Source organism: Pleurodeles waltl, chromosome 10 (genome assembly GCF_031143425.1).
Source record: "Pleurodeles waltl isolate 20211129_DDA chromosome 10, aPleWal1.hap1.20221129, whole genome shotgun sequence".
Taxonomy (NCBI): Eukaryota; Metazoa; Chordata; class Amphibia; order Caudata; family Salamandridae; genus Pleurodeles; species Pleurodeles waltl.
In genome coordinates this window covers 503,802,432-503,818,780 of record NC_090449.1, presented here as the reverse complement: position 1 = coordinate 503,818,780, position 16,349 = coordinate 503,802,432, and the positions used below count along the sequence as shown (strand labels likewise).

General features: G+C 43.6%; 1 protein-coding gene across 2 annotated transcripts in view; it reads left to right on the top strand.

The window, feature by feature from the left end:
- Positions 1–16,349, top strand: part of LOC138261666 (unconventional myosin-Ig-like) — a 912,364-nt gene that overhangs the window by 499,626 nt on the left and 396,389 nt on the right. For both annotated transcript variants that reach the window (XM_069210894.1, XM_069210895.1), the window contains one exon: positions 681–888. In XM_069210894.1, coding sequence (XP_069066995.1) covers positions 681–888 — 208 coding nt within the window. The remainder of the gene's footprint in view (positions 1–680; positions 889–16,349) is intronic.

Here is a 16,349-nt window from a genome sequence, read left to right as displayed (position 1 = left end):
CTTAAGTCAAACTGAATTAATAGATTGTTAGACATCCTGCAGATCCATCCACAGGGCCATAAGGTAAATCAGAGGCACCCAAAAAATGCCTTTTGCAATGGAAAGTGCTGCTGAACCATAACTACACAATGGCAACTGCCACTATGTAATAATATTTAAAACCAAATGTATTGAGGCACATTTAATTATTTTGGCATGAGTTTGGCGATGTCTTATGCAGAATAGTGTGTGTCAATTTGTCTAGAAACAGATGATTCTTCACTAGTATCTGAACAGATGAATCTTCACTAGTATCTGAACAGATGAATCTTCACTAGTATCTGAACAGATGAATCTTCAGTGATATTGGGAATACCAGTGCTTGGATTATGAAAGTAAGGCTTTATTTCAACACCATCTTATTTTTCTCTTCTCTTGATGTCGCTGATATGTGCTGTTTGCCACCCCGATGTTGAGCAGCATTACATTTCGCCATATCATTTTGGGAGATACGGTAGGGTATGTCCAAGTACAGTTTTATAAATGTTACTTTGGAATCCACAAAAGATGGAGGCTGAATTGTGGGAGTCCCATCTTTTTTCTCACATATACAGTTTCTATTCCATAAAGCCTTTCTTTTATTTGTGTTACCAGCACTAGTCTGGCTTCGTCATAACTTCCTTTCTATTTTCTCCTCATAGATATAAAATGACCTGCGAGTATACCTGGCCCAATCATCTGATGGGAACGGATGGTGAGGCAGCCAAGGCAATCATCGACCAGCACGGATTCCAGGATGATGTGGCCTACGGGCTGACAAAAGTGTTTATCCGTACTCCTCAGACACTCTTCACTCTCGAGCATGAGCGCGCCCAGCTCATCCCCATCATCGTGCTCTTGATACAGAAGGTAAGGCTCAAATGGTGCACAGCTGCATTCACTGGCACTTTCTTGTTCGGAGTACCGAGGGTTTTAATAATGCTTCCCAAAAGGATCCTGGTTGACTTTGCTGATGCGAACCAGGTAGAGCATCGCGAGCAGAGAAGGGCTGCATCATGTTGTCTCCTCACGGTAGTTAAAGCTGCATTAAACATCAGGAAAAATGTGTTGGAGTTTTTTAGAGTCATTCTTTTACCTGTTTGCCTGGAAATCTACTAAGAACCTTTGAAAGTGTTCCAAAAGGAAAGTAATTCGACTTTGTTACTATCCGATATTGTTGTAAATAAGACAAAGGCTATGTTATGAGGTAAGTTTTATGTGTGTGTTGGAGGGTTAGTCTTCTGTTAATACCGTACAGAGTGAAGAGCGAGCATAAGCTCAAGTATTGGAGAAATGTAGGGCCTGCTTTAGAATTCGGCGTACGGGTCACTCCGCCACATGGTGACAGATATCCCTTCTACCTAAATCTAGATCCCATTATGTCCTATGGCATTTAGATTTCAGCAGACGGGATATCCGTCACTGTTGTGACAGAGTAACCCATATGCCAAGTTTTAATCAGGCCTCTAGCATTGATGAGATGTTATTCACTCAACAAGCAAATTAGTCCTGCTATAGGGTGTGTGCATGAAAAATTTGGCCAGGAATATATCTTGACATTGACAAGTGAGTAAGAGACTGTATAATGTGTGTTACCAGTTGCAGGATATTTCTGGCTTCTTTACTCTTTTACCATAAAATCTATGTTTTAGATTAATTGTGTCAGGCCACCGTTCTAATTGGCAAGGAATGAAGTTAACTACAGCAGTTTTTGTGATTTATTTAAAGAGCTCCTTGTCACAGGTATGTTTCAAATAATAAAGTAAAACTTGTTTCGAATTAGATGAACATTTTTTTTGATGGTGGGTAATCACAGACATATTCCTTCTGTTTTGTGTGATCCTCAGTGTATGACCAGGTTGAGCACTTTTGGTGTGTGTCGTATAAGACAATACAAAGTGCTTTGTTGAGTGGTGTACATTGTATTGCCTTTGTTAGGGGTAAGTTGTGGTCTAACATGATAACTTCACATTTGGGTATTGAAGCAAGTCCTTTTTATTAAAGGGCAGGGTGTTCAGTTTCAGGTGTTTATGCTTGGTGGCTAAAACATGTTTGTGATGGCAGGGTATCGCCTGAGTTGAAGTTCAAAAGAGAGTGGGTTGGACAAAGGTGTTGTGATGGCAGTAATAAGCTTATTACTCCAAGTTGGTGGTCACAAAATATTTTGAATTCATGACCTACCAATAAGGATTGTTGTGAATTTAGTACTCATATTAAAGTTTGTGAAGATGTGAGAGGTGATGCCTAATGCTAAAATGGTAAATTGATTGAGGTGTTATCTGACAATGTTTCCTCAATGAATGTTAATTTTGGACTAAATGAAGGTGGCAAAAGCATTGCAAGGAGGACCATCCTACGCAAGAAATAAAGCAATCACATGCATCTGGCGTGAGCATTGAGGAGGATTCCCAGTGTTGTCCATCTCATGATTCTCTTACCTCTAGATTAAAGTGTAAAGTGAAGAGTCTGGAGCCCCTCATGAAAATTGCTTAAGTGGTTAGTTGTTATATATGACATGGTATTTCTGTTCCTCACAGGGAATGTGTCTTGTGATTTCATTTTCTCATATTTTATATATTACATGATAAATACCATTGTCGAGATGCCACAGAATATATCCTTACTTTCAGCGTGGAGTTGCTCCAAAATGTTCTACTTCGCCCTGTATTGTGTCTTTTGTTGTCTCTAGGTGTCACATTGACACCCTGTGTTCAGAGTTCTAAGAATACACAGTATCGCCGTCAGTTATTGTGGGAGTTGTACCCTAGCAGACGTTTACTCCCATTAAATCTCGTTTACCTTCAAGTAACTACCATGGAGGCCCCCGTGACCCTGGCACCAGCAAATGGGTGATGGTCTGTGCGCCATCCTCTCACCAATAGAAAGGGCGCATTAGCAGTGTGTAGGGAGGGAGAGCAGCTTGCGCCGTTGATGCCTGCTCAGTGTCCTCCAGTTCGTAAATGGAAGACTGTAACGTGTCAGGCGGAGGACACCTCCATGCAAGAAGGTCTTTAGCAGTGAGAAATCTGTTGAAGGCAACATCTGAGCTGTGAGGAGGAAAAAGTGTCTTGGGAGCCTCCCGTCTACTCTCATCTCCTCATCGTTTATGTGACAACCAAGACAGGACATTCGGTTGCTTAGATACCAGACTTTTCTGGTACTCGTTAGTCTCCAGCATGGCGTGGATAAGAGGGACGCGAGGGGAGCTAAATCAGCACGGTGACTAAGTCATCCCCTCCTCAGCTCCCCCACACACACCTACGCACCTGCACGGCTCCAACAAAGAACACTCCCGGTTAGAGGCGCACGTGCAATCAAACGAGCCCCAGGTGCGTAGGGGCCTAGTTGGTGTGTGTCGAGCAGGTGTACGGTAACACGTTTCTCCTGTTATCTAAGCGGGGGCATCGTTCGTGTTATATAAAAGACAAAGGTACAGCAGTGACGCACTTAGTTGTCAATAGTGCGTCATTACAAATATCAGCCATAAATGCACAGACTCCAATTAAAACGTGTAGAACATACATACCTAAATGACGCAGGCAGAGCGGAATAACTACGAGATGCCGGTCTGCATGTTTCCAGCTGTGCAGTTGTCAGACTGGACTATGGAATATATGCCATTGCCAGGGAGTATTTAGCGCTGAGGTGTGCTTAACATACCCGCTGCCAGTTCTCTTTTTGTTACGAAGTGAGAGAATAGCAGTGGTGGCTAGTGGATTATGGAAGTGGCAGGACTCCTAGAAGCCCAAAAGCACTTTGAAACACTCAGCCGTGCCAACCCCTGGGCCAGGCTTTCAGATTGCATACACTTAAATGCAAACTCAGACATACAGGCTGACAAACACACTGAATTTCAGGCACACACACACAGACAGTCACACGGGCATTACACATGCACAACCTAGCATATTTATAAACACATACTTGGGTTTTTAAACACACCACACAAACTTACCTCGGCAGGCCCACAATTTCTGACTCCTCCATCCATCTGCAGCATACCAGAGGCATACCATACGCAGACCCACAAGCTTCCACCCTATCAGAAGTGGGAATAGGGTAAAGATACTGTGGTAGACCTTTCTACTCTATTTCAGCTTCTGATAGGACAAGAGGGCACGTGATTGGCAAGCCGTGAAGCTCCATTATCTGACATGATGCACTACGAGACACTGTTGCAGCATGTCAGATAAGTATTGTGTGCACGTGAAGCCAGGCTGTAAGATCCTCTGCCTGACACATGGACAGCACGGTTATTAAAGCCCTCTTCTGCTGGCAGGGTGATATTACAGCATTTTCATGCAAACACACAATCCATAAGATCATTTGTTGCCGCGGGAGGCAGTAGCTCGATGCCCTGGTACCCCCCAGGAGCAGTCGCTACTGCTTTGTACTTTATCTGATAGATCACAGAAAGTTGAAATGTTCCCATTTATGTCTGGCTCTTCCACCCTCTTCTGCACTGCTCCCGAGGTACCTCACTTTTTTCACTCCATGTTTTAATTCTTATATCTATCCATAACTTACACATGTATGTTGTCATCTTTCTATGCTAGTAGGTCTACTTTGTCGACAGGTATGTGTAGGTATGCACATGGGAGTCATGTGACTTTAGCAGATGCATTGTTAGCTGAGCACCAGTAAGGCATTTGTTTGAAGGATTGGGGAGAAGCTAACATTGTGCCTCCACTAAGAAAGATAAAACAAGATCGATTGAAGTAAGGGGTTCTGAAATGATTGGTGACAAAGCTGACATGTGATTAGCTGCCACAAATGTGCTTGACAATGTTTGTAACTGGAATTTTCCAGAAAGAGTTAGTTGGAGAGCATTGGAGTTGAGAGCTTGTCTCTGAAGAGAGATGAACAGTACTCATGGACTCTTCCTGTGGGGCAACCCTATGAGGTTTTTGACCTGTCAAGCACAGCTTGGGAGGGATAGTCTTCATATAACCCATGAAGGAAGGACACTAATATGTTAGGATCCTCGGGCTGACAGGAAGGCCAGAATCCAAGAGTAGATTTCCAGGCACTAGACCTTGTCGATCCACAGACATGTAGATTCCCTGAGGCTTCTCGTGTCAAGCAGCGTGTCCTTAGAAGGCAAGGAGCGGTTCAAAGAGTATTTGCCAGACCAAGGCTTGAGCTTGCTTGCACAGGCAGTAATTGTGAGTCACCAGTAGAGGGTACCAATCTCAAGACCAATTAACTTGGTTCAGGGGTAACATTAAATTCCTGATAGGGTGTCCTCCCATAGACATTGGTTCACTACCATTGCTACTAACTTTGTATTTCTCAGTTTTGATGGATACAGCTTCCTGCAGATGTCTCACTTCATTAATTATCCTTCCAGGCTTCACCCACGTCCAGGAAACCTTTCCCCAACAATATCTTTCCAATGACACAAGATGGCACCGTGCTGCTTCAGCTGTGTCTCTGAAGATGACAACACCAGAGATGTTAAGCACCAGCTGATACAGTGGTGTCCGTTCCAGAAAGTTTTCCACTCCTCAGTGAGCTTGCAGATAGGAATATAGAGAGTGTTAATGACAGCACCAAACACAGCACATAATATGTTAGCATGCTTTTGGATCTCACTACTCATGGCACCAACCCGCAGGGGATGCGGAAGTGATGTAAGTGTTGAGAAATTTGTGAAAAGATTATGTATTCACCAGAAATGTGAGTGTTTTCCAGAGTGGTCTGACGATATTGCTGGGGAAGAACTTATTGTCAGTTCTGAAGCATGAAAAAAGAATTCATAAGGTGACAAATTTGCCAGAAGATTATGTACCACCAAAAATAGTATCTTAGTAGCAGATTAGTAGCTTTTTCTTTAGTAACTCCATTTCTTTGACCTCATTTCTAGATGCCTACAACAGCAGGCACATGTTCCTATTATTTTAGGAGGGGACACTAATTCTGTCTTGGACACGGATCTGGAAAGATCGTTCCCTCCTTTTCTTGACGCACTACGTGTAAGAATAGCAAACAGGCTTAGGTCCTAGTTTACAAACTACAGGCTTTTAGATATTAGGGGCATGTAGGAAAGTGGAATATTATGTGGTAAGGATGGGGTGCCTTACCATGTAATATTGTCACAAATACTCCAAAGATGGTCCTTGGATTCACACTAATAAATCCTTAGCTTAGTCCTGGTAGAGCAGCAAAGACCAGTCAGGCTTTACTGGAGGAACATATGTTAAGCATTTCAGAGTACCAACATGAACGATAATTGACACGACTTGATAGAAATATGACATCAATTTGTAAAAATTGAGTGTATTTTTATCTTAAATTTAGACACCAAAATGAATGGAATAGCATACATATAACCTGAGTTATAGATTTACGAGGCAATAATAAATCAGCGCAAAATAATACATGAAAAATATTGTGGTCAATGGGCAAAACCATTAGTGACAATTGTAAGTTTGAGGTCGAGTTACGTGGAACCCTTGCAGGGGTAAGGTGGTGTGGGTCCTAGGACCAGGCCACTAAAGTCAGTGCAATTTTACCTAGCCCATGGAGCCAGGTGCAGAGTTTTACTGGATGTCTGTAGAGCTGAACAGGAGCCACAAGTGGTGCTGATTTTACCACTTATACAGTGCTACAAGAAACAAGATGCAAAAACAAAGCAGAGGTCTGCTTGCTGAGGTCAGATGCAGGTTGCATGGTGTTCCCTGTAGTTGCAGCATCGAGTGTGGGGATCGGTTAACAGGCTGAGGATCAACAATCCTTTGCAGCGGTAAGCAGCACAAAAAGCTTCTGCAGCTTCACAGGGTCCAGAGAAGAGATTTAGTGGGCTGAAGCTTTGAGGCAGGCAAGACTACAACTCCCACAATGCACTGATCCACCTGGATTTGGCCATTCTCATGGAGGAACCGATGTTCAGTGAGTCTTTAGATCCGGTGAATGTTTTCACCTGCAGTTTTCAGGGAACTAGTGCCACTAGTCCGGGGGAGAATGAGGGTGCTTCTGACTTCCACAGGGGTCCATCTCTTTGAGACTGCTGAGTTTGAGCCAGGGATAAGGGTCATTCACGTAGTTCTCAGTCTGTTGCCACAGGGACAGAGTACGCCTCTTCTGCTTTGGTGCTGTGGGCAAAGTCCTGTTGTCAGCAACACAGGTCTCCTCTTGGTCCTGCTTTGAACTAAGTTGTTCATATCATAGGTTCTAGTGTCAGGGGTGTCCCTTAAATCCTAGATATGGGAAAGTTAGGGATGTGGAGGCTAGTAGCCAATGGCCAGCTAGATCTTGTAACTAATCCACCCCTAAGGTGACCACATCCGGTGGGGTGGGTCACCTTTCCCACCCAGAATCCTCTATTCTGACACTCCTAAACATGGCAGAAAACTAAATTTATTGTACAGACCAGGCTGCTCACTCTGGAGGTGTTGTCAGCCTTCTTGGGATGTACACCACCTTGCAAAACTAATTTCCTGCCCGTCCGCGAGCAAGTGTGCCTGGGGCAGGGGGAGGGCTGTTTCCTGTATTGGAAATTAGCCCTGATGCATATCAGAGGCAGTGCAACCTTTGAATCTCACCGCTTTGATGTGCCAATTCAGTAGCTTCTTTGGGAAGAAGGAGTTGTGACCTCCTTCCTGCACAATCCTTTGCTTCCGACTCCTGGAAGTGTTCACAGTGCCTGGCAGGAGGTCAGAATCATGTCTTGGTGGCAGCAGGCATGGGAAAGTGTGGACTGGTCAGCCAGAGCACAGCGAAGCTGGGACAACTAGGTGGGCAACATCGAAGGTCGTCACTTGGCTGCATGCCACATCACCCAGGGCATGAGATTTGTGTCAGGGGTGAGAAGGCATGCTGTTTGAAACCAAACACAACATACTTTAGTGTACCTTCACAGAGCTGCCAATCTAAAGGATGCCCGGTTTGGCAGTCCATTATCTTATAGCCCGCTAACACTTACCATGGTTTCCAATGGGTAACGCCACTATAGGGACACATAGGCTTTCACTAGGTCCACACCTTTAATATACTGCATCCTATCTCCTAGGCTGAGGAGGCCTACCATAGGGGTGTCTGACATATATTATAGAAAGTGTACTGAACTGTGCCATACATGGTGAGGGCACTGTAGCATTCAAGCAGTTTCCGCTGCTCCTGCAATACGCAATGGCAGGCCTGCTACGGTCACCCAGGGTGGCACAAAGTCGTGCTGCAGCCCTGGATACCTCTTTGTCACCTATGCTGTAAGTACCTCTGGTACCATATACTAGGGACTTATCAGGGGGTAAAGTCTTTGCTAATTTGGGTTTACCAAGTGGAACATAACATTTTGGGAGAGAGCACAAGCACTGGGTCTGGACAGCAGACTCCAGTGCACTGTCAGACTCATAACCATCAGCTTTGGGGCAAAAAGAGGGGGGGTGACCATACACAAAGGGGCACTTTCCTACAGCGCACATAGGGATTATTAATTTTATCCACCAGTTTATGATCTCTGTTTTTATTTGGACAAGTTTGTATGTTCTTTGGATGTGTCCCCACTGGTGTCTCATGCAGAATATTTAGGAGAAGCCTTTGGACCATAGCCCATTATTACTGAAACTAAGCTGGGGCATTCTATTTTTACTAACACTAACTTGGAGGCAACGGAATTCAGTGTGGATGAAGTCGCTAGGCAATCTCTTAAAGGGGCTATCCAGTCTTATCTTGGGCTTTATGAAGGCATGCTCTCCAAAGCTCTAGTGGAAAGGGACCCCTCCAAGACAAGAGATGAGGGGTAATTTTATAGCTAAAGTCCTGGGGGAGAGATAAACTGTGACTAGGGAGGCTATCAAACGCTAGAAGCTAACCCATTGCCCAGATGCAAGCTACTGCAGATTGCATGGTCCAATACCAAAATGATATTAACTCAGTTTTCTTTGACTACTATCAAGGTCTTTATAAAACCTTGAACCTGACGCATTCCAAAGTGACAAAGTATCCTCACTGCACAACTTAAGTTTGCCTAATTTACATGCGAAGGTAGCCGAACAACTGGGTGCATGAAACTCAATCACTTATAGATCTGCACACTGCCATATTGGTGGTGGACCTGGAGAAGACATTTGATTCCCTCTCCTATGAATTGCTGAATGAAGTCCTTCAACGCATGTAGCTGGGTGCAACCTGGGTCAAATGTATAACTCTACTATTTAATGGATCCATGTAGGGGGTCCATACTGGTAGGAGTGTCTTGCCGCCATATCAAGTTTTCTGAGATAACAGCACTGGTGCCTCTTGTCCTCCCTACTGTTTGGGCTTCAAAAGAAACTTTTACAGAATGTATGAGAGCCAGCAACTGGAACCGGGGAATTACCCTAGAAAGTGGAGAGCATGTAATTTCACTCTGCAAACAACATGTTTCTGTTTTTGAAAAACAAGGATGAGAGTATTGCACCTACGATTGGGTATTTGCAAGGCTATGGCAGATTGTCAGGTTAATGAGCGAATTGGTCAAAAACATGTGCCTTTCCAGTAGACAGAAATATGCATATTGAAACATGTGTCTCCCACCCTAGGGGTTTGCTTGGTTTTCAAATGTACCCCTGTATTTTGCGTTCCTGAACTTTTATGACTCCAATGAGCTTCTTGAGGGTAACTTGGTCTGACAATGACAAATGTGAACTCCAACATGGACTTCTGGCAAAGTCTGCAATTATCGGTTATCAGTGCCTGCTGAGGCCAACAACACTTCTGGTTGTAAAACAAATGAGTATTGTTTTGGATGTATGTAAGATGTTCTATCTGTTGTAGAAAATAAGATTGTAAGATTATTTAGCACACCTGTGCTACGAAAGATATATGGGGTATGTTCTGCCTAATGTTTACTGCTGGACTTTAGTCTTTCCTGTGTAGGGTGACCAGATGTCCTGGATTTCCCCGGCCTGTCTCAGGTTTTTTGATGATGCCAATCCTGCTGTTCCAGCACTTTTCTTAAAATGAAACACAGGTCGGGTTCAGGTGATCATGAGTAATACAAGTGATGTTTGCTCATCGTCATATCTCTATCATATCTCCATCTTGTGGTTGGAAGGCAGATGTCCCTTTTACCAGTAGAGCTGTTTTTTTCTCATGTGCATTCCTGCAAATGAAGAGGTATCAGCCGCAGGTGATATGTGGCATGGCTTGTTGGCATGTTATAGCCTATTACACTATTGTGTTCTGTCATATACCTTTTTGAGACAACTTTGCAAAGAGTTCTTATTTGCTGCATGCAAAGTAACTATGACAATCCGGGAAAGCAGTGTGCATACAGTACGGCAGGTCAGCGAGCATGACAGGCTCAGTACTCCCTTATGGAAAGGATCATAAGTCTAACTCTCTCTTCACTCAGTAGCTTGTCACTATATGTTTGCCAAAATACACATATAAAAAATGTATCCACAATTTGCCTTTATTTTTTTACTGTGTGATTACCACAAAAAATCAAAGTGTTTGTTAATTTTGCGGTGGGAACAGAATGTTGTAAGGTTTAAGTGAAATATATATATAGCAATTTCCTCTGAACTGCCTGTTACTACGTCCCTATGTCTCTGAGTGTGTTAATATAGCCCTTTGCTAGTACTAACAAGCTGTGGTCCTACATCTATGTCTGTAGTCTGTCCTTGTTTTTGGTTCTGAAAATCTGGTCATCCTGGTCATCCGAGGCTAGGGACATTGTAAACAATGCAATTGAAAGAACATTCCATTATTACATGAGACAACTTCTAAAATTGTAATGACAAGAATTGCATAAATTCTGATAATATGTTATTAGTGATTTTGTATGAAGAATAGGCAGAGGGGGGCAGGGTTGGGCACTTGCATCCAATGATGCACCATGGAGACGTCTAACCTAGGTGCTGGACTAGGCCTCTGCACAGTTCATACTCTATGGTGACCAAGGGCCGCTGAAACTGTAAAATGAGGCCACGAATTGTGATGAAACTGATGTAGTACCCTGATGACTTAGAGGAAAGTTGTTCGATAAATTGAGACTGTTTAGAAGACAAGTGAAGCAGTCAAGAGCTAGAATGTGTTGTGTGTCGGAGGGGATTTGTCCCACTGGAAAGGAGCAATGGGGCCATGGGAAAACCGTGTAGAGTAGAGTTATGAAGTCAAGTCTAAAAGATCGGGCAGTACCATGCTGGTATTCAGAATACCAAATGTGTTTATCCTTTGAGGAAAATGTTATACAAGAAGTTGAAGTTTGCAACGTTATTACCTTATTTTTGGGGTATATAAAAGGATGGTCCCCAGCATGTGGATGGGTCAATAGAAACAAAGATAAAAGGTTTTTCTTCAGCCCAATACACCATTAACCATCACTCTAAGCTACTGCAAAAAAGAAATGTTGTTATAGTTTATTATAAGTGAGTGAGCAGAGCGAGACCATCACAAAGCCTGAGGTTAAAAGGGTATCTGTCTTCTTTGGGTTGTTAGTAAATAAGACAACTGTTAAAAGAGATGGAATATTTCTAATGACAATTCAGTATTTCTGGCGAAACGGGTACCAGACAAAACTCACACCAATGCTACTCTAATAGAGGTTCACTTTCTAAGGGAAATGGCCAGCTGGATCTGTTGAGACAGAGGGTGAAGAGTTTCATGAGACTGCAGACGTTGAGCCCAGCCATTCAGGTTGATCTCAATGGTAGTGACGAGCAGCATACATGCAGTTGGGGCAGATTTCATGCCTGTCTGTGGAGACTGAGAGCAAGCAGAGGGTTCACAAAGCACATACGGAAAAAGGGTTTGAGGATCCACTGTGAGTTAAAGATTTCCTACTGGAATGTTACAGTAAAATGCAGGGGCTCACATGAGTTTACTGAGAATGTCAGGTCTCCAAAACTGGACACAACCGTCAAAGCTATGTTCTCTGTATTTTTGTTTTCCCCCTTGTAGTTCTGCGGCTCCTCAGAATCTCACAGCACTGTGTCCTATTGGACTGGCAACTGCGCATGTGGTGGCCTCCAGAATTGGACATCATGCTCCAGAATTGGTCTTCATAAAAAGAACAAGACTCCAGAAAAGATTTCCAGAACTGACACCCTCCCTCTTGATGTAGCCGTCAGAATCTGAGAAAACAACTCGAAACTATAACTAGTACACAGCAGCAACTAGGAGCTTTCATTCTTCTATTTCTGTTGCACAGATGGTTGTGCACAATGAAGGTATAGTGCTGAGGTGTAGAGAAGTACTGGTTATTGCACAGACTTTGTGGTCAGAGAAGGGTGTGGTACACCTCAGGCTTTAAGCCATGGGAAGGTAAGCTTAGGGAGGCAGAGGCAGCAGACATATTTTGAACATGAAACAACTTGGAATGGTGTGAGAACATCAAGTGACAGCAGAAGGGGCAAAAACACTGAGAATCAAGTCATTGACTTCCCCAGAGTGAATGAAGAGGAAATGATGGCTAGTGGCTTTAAGAATCGGCCAAAACAACAAAAGCATGCTTGAGTAGGAGGGCACAGGAGAAATGAGAGCTGCTCCAGCAGTGAAGGGGATCATGGTGATTCCAAGCCCTCACTTTGGCTACATAATATGGAAGGAAGGAGGTGGAGGTCAAGGAACAAGGAGAAGGGAAAGGGAGTCCACTGGAGTCTACTTTAAGAACAGTCCAAGTAGGGTCTGTTCAGAGATGCACTGAGCTTTGAGCACTGCCAACTAAAAATAAGTCCAGATATCAAGTACAGTGCAGACGGAGAGTAGCCTACATAGATGTAGAAGTAGCAAGGGTATAGTTGGGCCTGACTCCATAACAGTGGTATCAAAGGGGCCACCAAGTGCCATGGATGGAGATAGAATGCAAAGGTACTGTGGTGAAGGCTCTCCCCCTTGCCCTCTTTTGACATCCTTTCTGTTATTCTCTGTGGGAGATTGCTAGAGCATGAGGCAACCAGTGACTCAAGGACTGAAAAGGAAGACCAAAGTGCTAGTGCCTGTTCCATGGGTGTCACCAGTAGTACCACTGTCAATGGAACAAGACACCATGGGACAGTCACAGGCCACTCCAGGAAGATCTGGGGCACCAGGAGATAGGGTACTGATAAAGAGTTAACTGGTAGCATAAAAGCCCCAAGGCCCTCAGAAACAGGTAACAGTCATTAACCATTAAAAGCTGGCTCGAAGCCTGCTTGAGGTATGAGACGGCACAGACAGCAATAGCTGGCCTCACCACAGCTGCTTTCAAACTGATGCACCATGGAGGGTGGCCCACCGTGGTGAACTCATTAGCCCGAGGATTAAAGTAGGCCAGGCAATAGGTGAGCAGCCTGGCCCTAGACAGACAACTACTGTGAGTCCCGGAAACAGATTTGTATTAGGCCATATTTACTGGCCACATGCCCAACACACCACCAACTCAAAGCCAGTTGCTCAACAGTGGACCTCATGAGAGGCAAAAGGGTATGCATAGGAGTGATGGTTGTTTGAGAGATGTAGGGGAAATAAACAGAGGATGTGCTAGGATGACGGCATGCAAAGCAATATACCTAGTTGGCATTTTCAAACTTGCTTAAATGAACTCACTGTATTGTTCACAAGTGTGATAACACACAGTGGATAGGTTAGGATTTTGACGCATTGGCAGGGTTATGTCTGGGTCTAGTAGTTATGAACTGCATGCTGATTATTGGCTTTGATAGGTCGTGTGTTGATTGTGTTTTGTTCTGTACAAGCCTCTTCCAAACCACTCTGACACATTTGTAATAGGCACTCAGCTATCTCGATGACTAGGGTAATGTAAGATGTAGAGATTTCTGTTTTCCAATTGCTTACAACAGACGTGGATGTGAGCTTTGGCTATTCTTCAATGTTGCCATCACTAGCATTGTTATCAATACTTAACTCACTGACTGCCATAAAATACTGGAGGCTGTGAGATTTATGGGTGAAAATTGGGAAGCATTGTGATGTGGACGTGTTCTAGTAGAATCATAGAAACTGGAATAATGTAATATCATTGTTTTTTAATGTTGATTCTCCACCTTATCACACGGGGAACTGCAACATTTAAAGACATAATTGATTTATTGATACTATTGCAGTAAAAGTATAAAAAAGAAAATGTGGATAGTACATGACATAGTAGATACTGAGGCCTTCCATGAGATGAACAAGGAGTTTAGATCATATCTGTCGGAAACTCTGGCAATCAGTGACTTTGCCTTTGCTTGAATAGATGTTCTATATCTGTGCATCTTAGTTTTTCCATTGCCCGACGTTTTACAGATCACATTATTATGTATCATCTTATTAGGACCCTTTAGTTTAATAAATGCACAGAAGATTTAAAACTGGCATTTTACTAGTAGCCACTGATTGGACAGGTCTACAGCTCAACTCTAAGACCATTTAAAGTCTTTTCCACTACGTGGTGTGTAAGTTACCGCTCAGTTCACTCAGTACCAGTACCACTCTTGCTCACATGATACGTTTTTCACATTTCGTACTTTTCCATTTCAAGATCATTGTAAAAACCTTTTGATTTTACAAATTTAGGGACAGCAGTTTCTTTATTTTTTCTGAAGGCTCTGTCACACTGTGTATACTTTTCCACGTTAGTGAGGCCTGCCGGAACAGAACAGTATGTTTAGCATCATGTATTTGATTTCATTTTTAAAACAGTAACAGAACTTCACTGCAATGTTTAAGTAAAACTAAACAAATTTAAATATTGCCAATTTCACAGAATAATTGTGGAAATTTCGGAGGGGGGCAATATTTTTTTTCCACTGGGGGTGGGGGGCTACACTAAAAAGTTTGAAGATCACTGCTGTAAGGTTTTAGGGAAATCCCCAATCGAGCAATGCCAGGCCCAAACCCTGTTAGAAATCAGCTGAACGATTGAAACCTTTTACCGCTTTTGGCATCTCTACATGGAGATCTGCAATGTAGCAGCTCACCTTGTTTTAGCGTCTGCTTATTGCGCCTGAAATCCACATCCCATAGCCATATGTGGCCTCCCACATTTAAGCAGCAGTAGGAGCTATGTAGAAATCATTCAGGAAGTCTTGACTCTCCCCCTTGGAATATACATTCTTGTGAGCAGTTTGGAGTGGGCTACCATCCATCTGTAGTGGTAAAGGTGGGGAATGATGTGCCCTACCTCAGTTGGCCAGGATTATGACTTTTGAACATGGCAACGCCTTTCATTGACCTTGGCTTCCTAACAGTGGCCCTGAACTGGAACAGAACTTTCCAGCCAAGATTAATACCAGCTGTGAAAAAGCCCAGAACTGTCGAGCAAACCCTGATGCAGTGAACTTTCCTAAAAAAGAAGATGAAGTTGCACTTTGGCGAGGATGTGCCCCACTCACCAGGAAAACAGTATGTCCCAGTGGACTAAAGCCTACCTAAATAGCATCTCAGAGAAAAGAGCCACCCAAGAGCCAGGCAATCCTTTTATTCAGGCGGCAAGAACCAAACCAAAGAGATTGATTGCATGAGAGTTTAAGATTAGAACCAGTTTCAACTGAACCCAGAGTGTGGTGGTGACACTGTACGCTCTGTACTGGCCTGTACCAGGCTTGGTGTGTGGGAGCACATGTTATTCCTTTTCTAGGTTTAGAGGGCTACATGAGTTGTTTCCCTTTCAACCCAGGCCTAAAGCAGAACTATTGTACTTATGTGATTATATGGCCCCAGCTGTTTCCACATACATTTGAATTTGTCTCAGCCCCTAGTACCTGTGTTGGGCCCACCAGTGACAGCTGAAGCTGATGGAGACTGGGCTGAGGCAAGTGGTCACTCTGCTATGACCCACAGAGGGACTGGCAGATTGGGTTTGGTGGCATTTGCCATCTAGGACATAGATCAAGGCAGGAGTACGCCTGGGGATCCCTTTGTAAGCTGTGGCCCTCTATAATAGAGCTGATTGCTCTGTACCCACGGTGGCCTCCCTGTGGTTCACTTGCACTGGTGTAACAACTACCTGTGCAAAGTGAGAACTTGTCCCGGGAATCCATAGTTAACATGGTGTCCTTCTTCCGTGGATGCGTTATAACTACAGAATGGCCGAGAAGAAGAGGAGAGACCTCAAAGAGTAGTTATTTTCTAAACCATCATGTGAGGGGAAAAAACGATCTGTGACTGGAGATCTCCAGTAGGAGGAAGAGTGTTTATAAGTTAGGAGTGGATGCTTCTTATGTCCATCACTGCACTCCACAGTGACTTGAAGAGGAAGACTGGTTTCATCAGTTTTGAAGTTCATGCTTTGGAGTATACCTTTGAATACTTGATTCTCAGCGTTTAGCTCTCTTACAAAGATGAACATCGACTCAGGTCTCTGGAATCGATTAATGTGATGGTGGATTCCTTTTGCTGAACTGGAACTGGAATTGGATGCA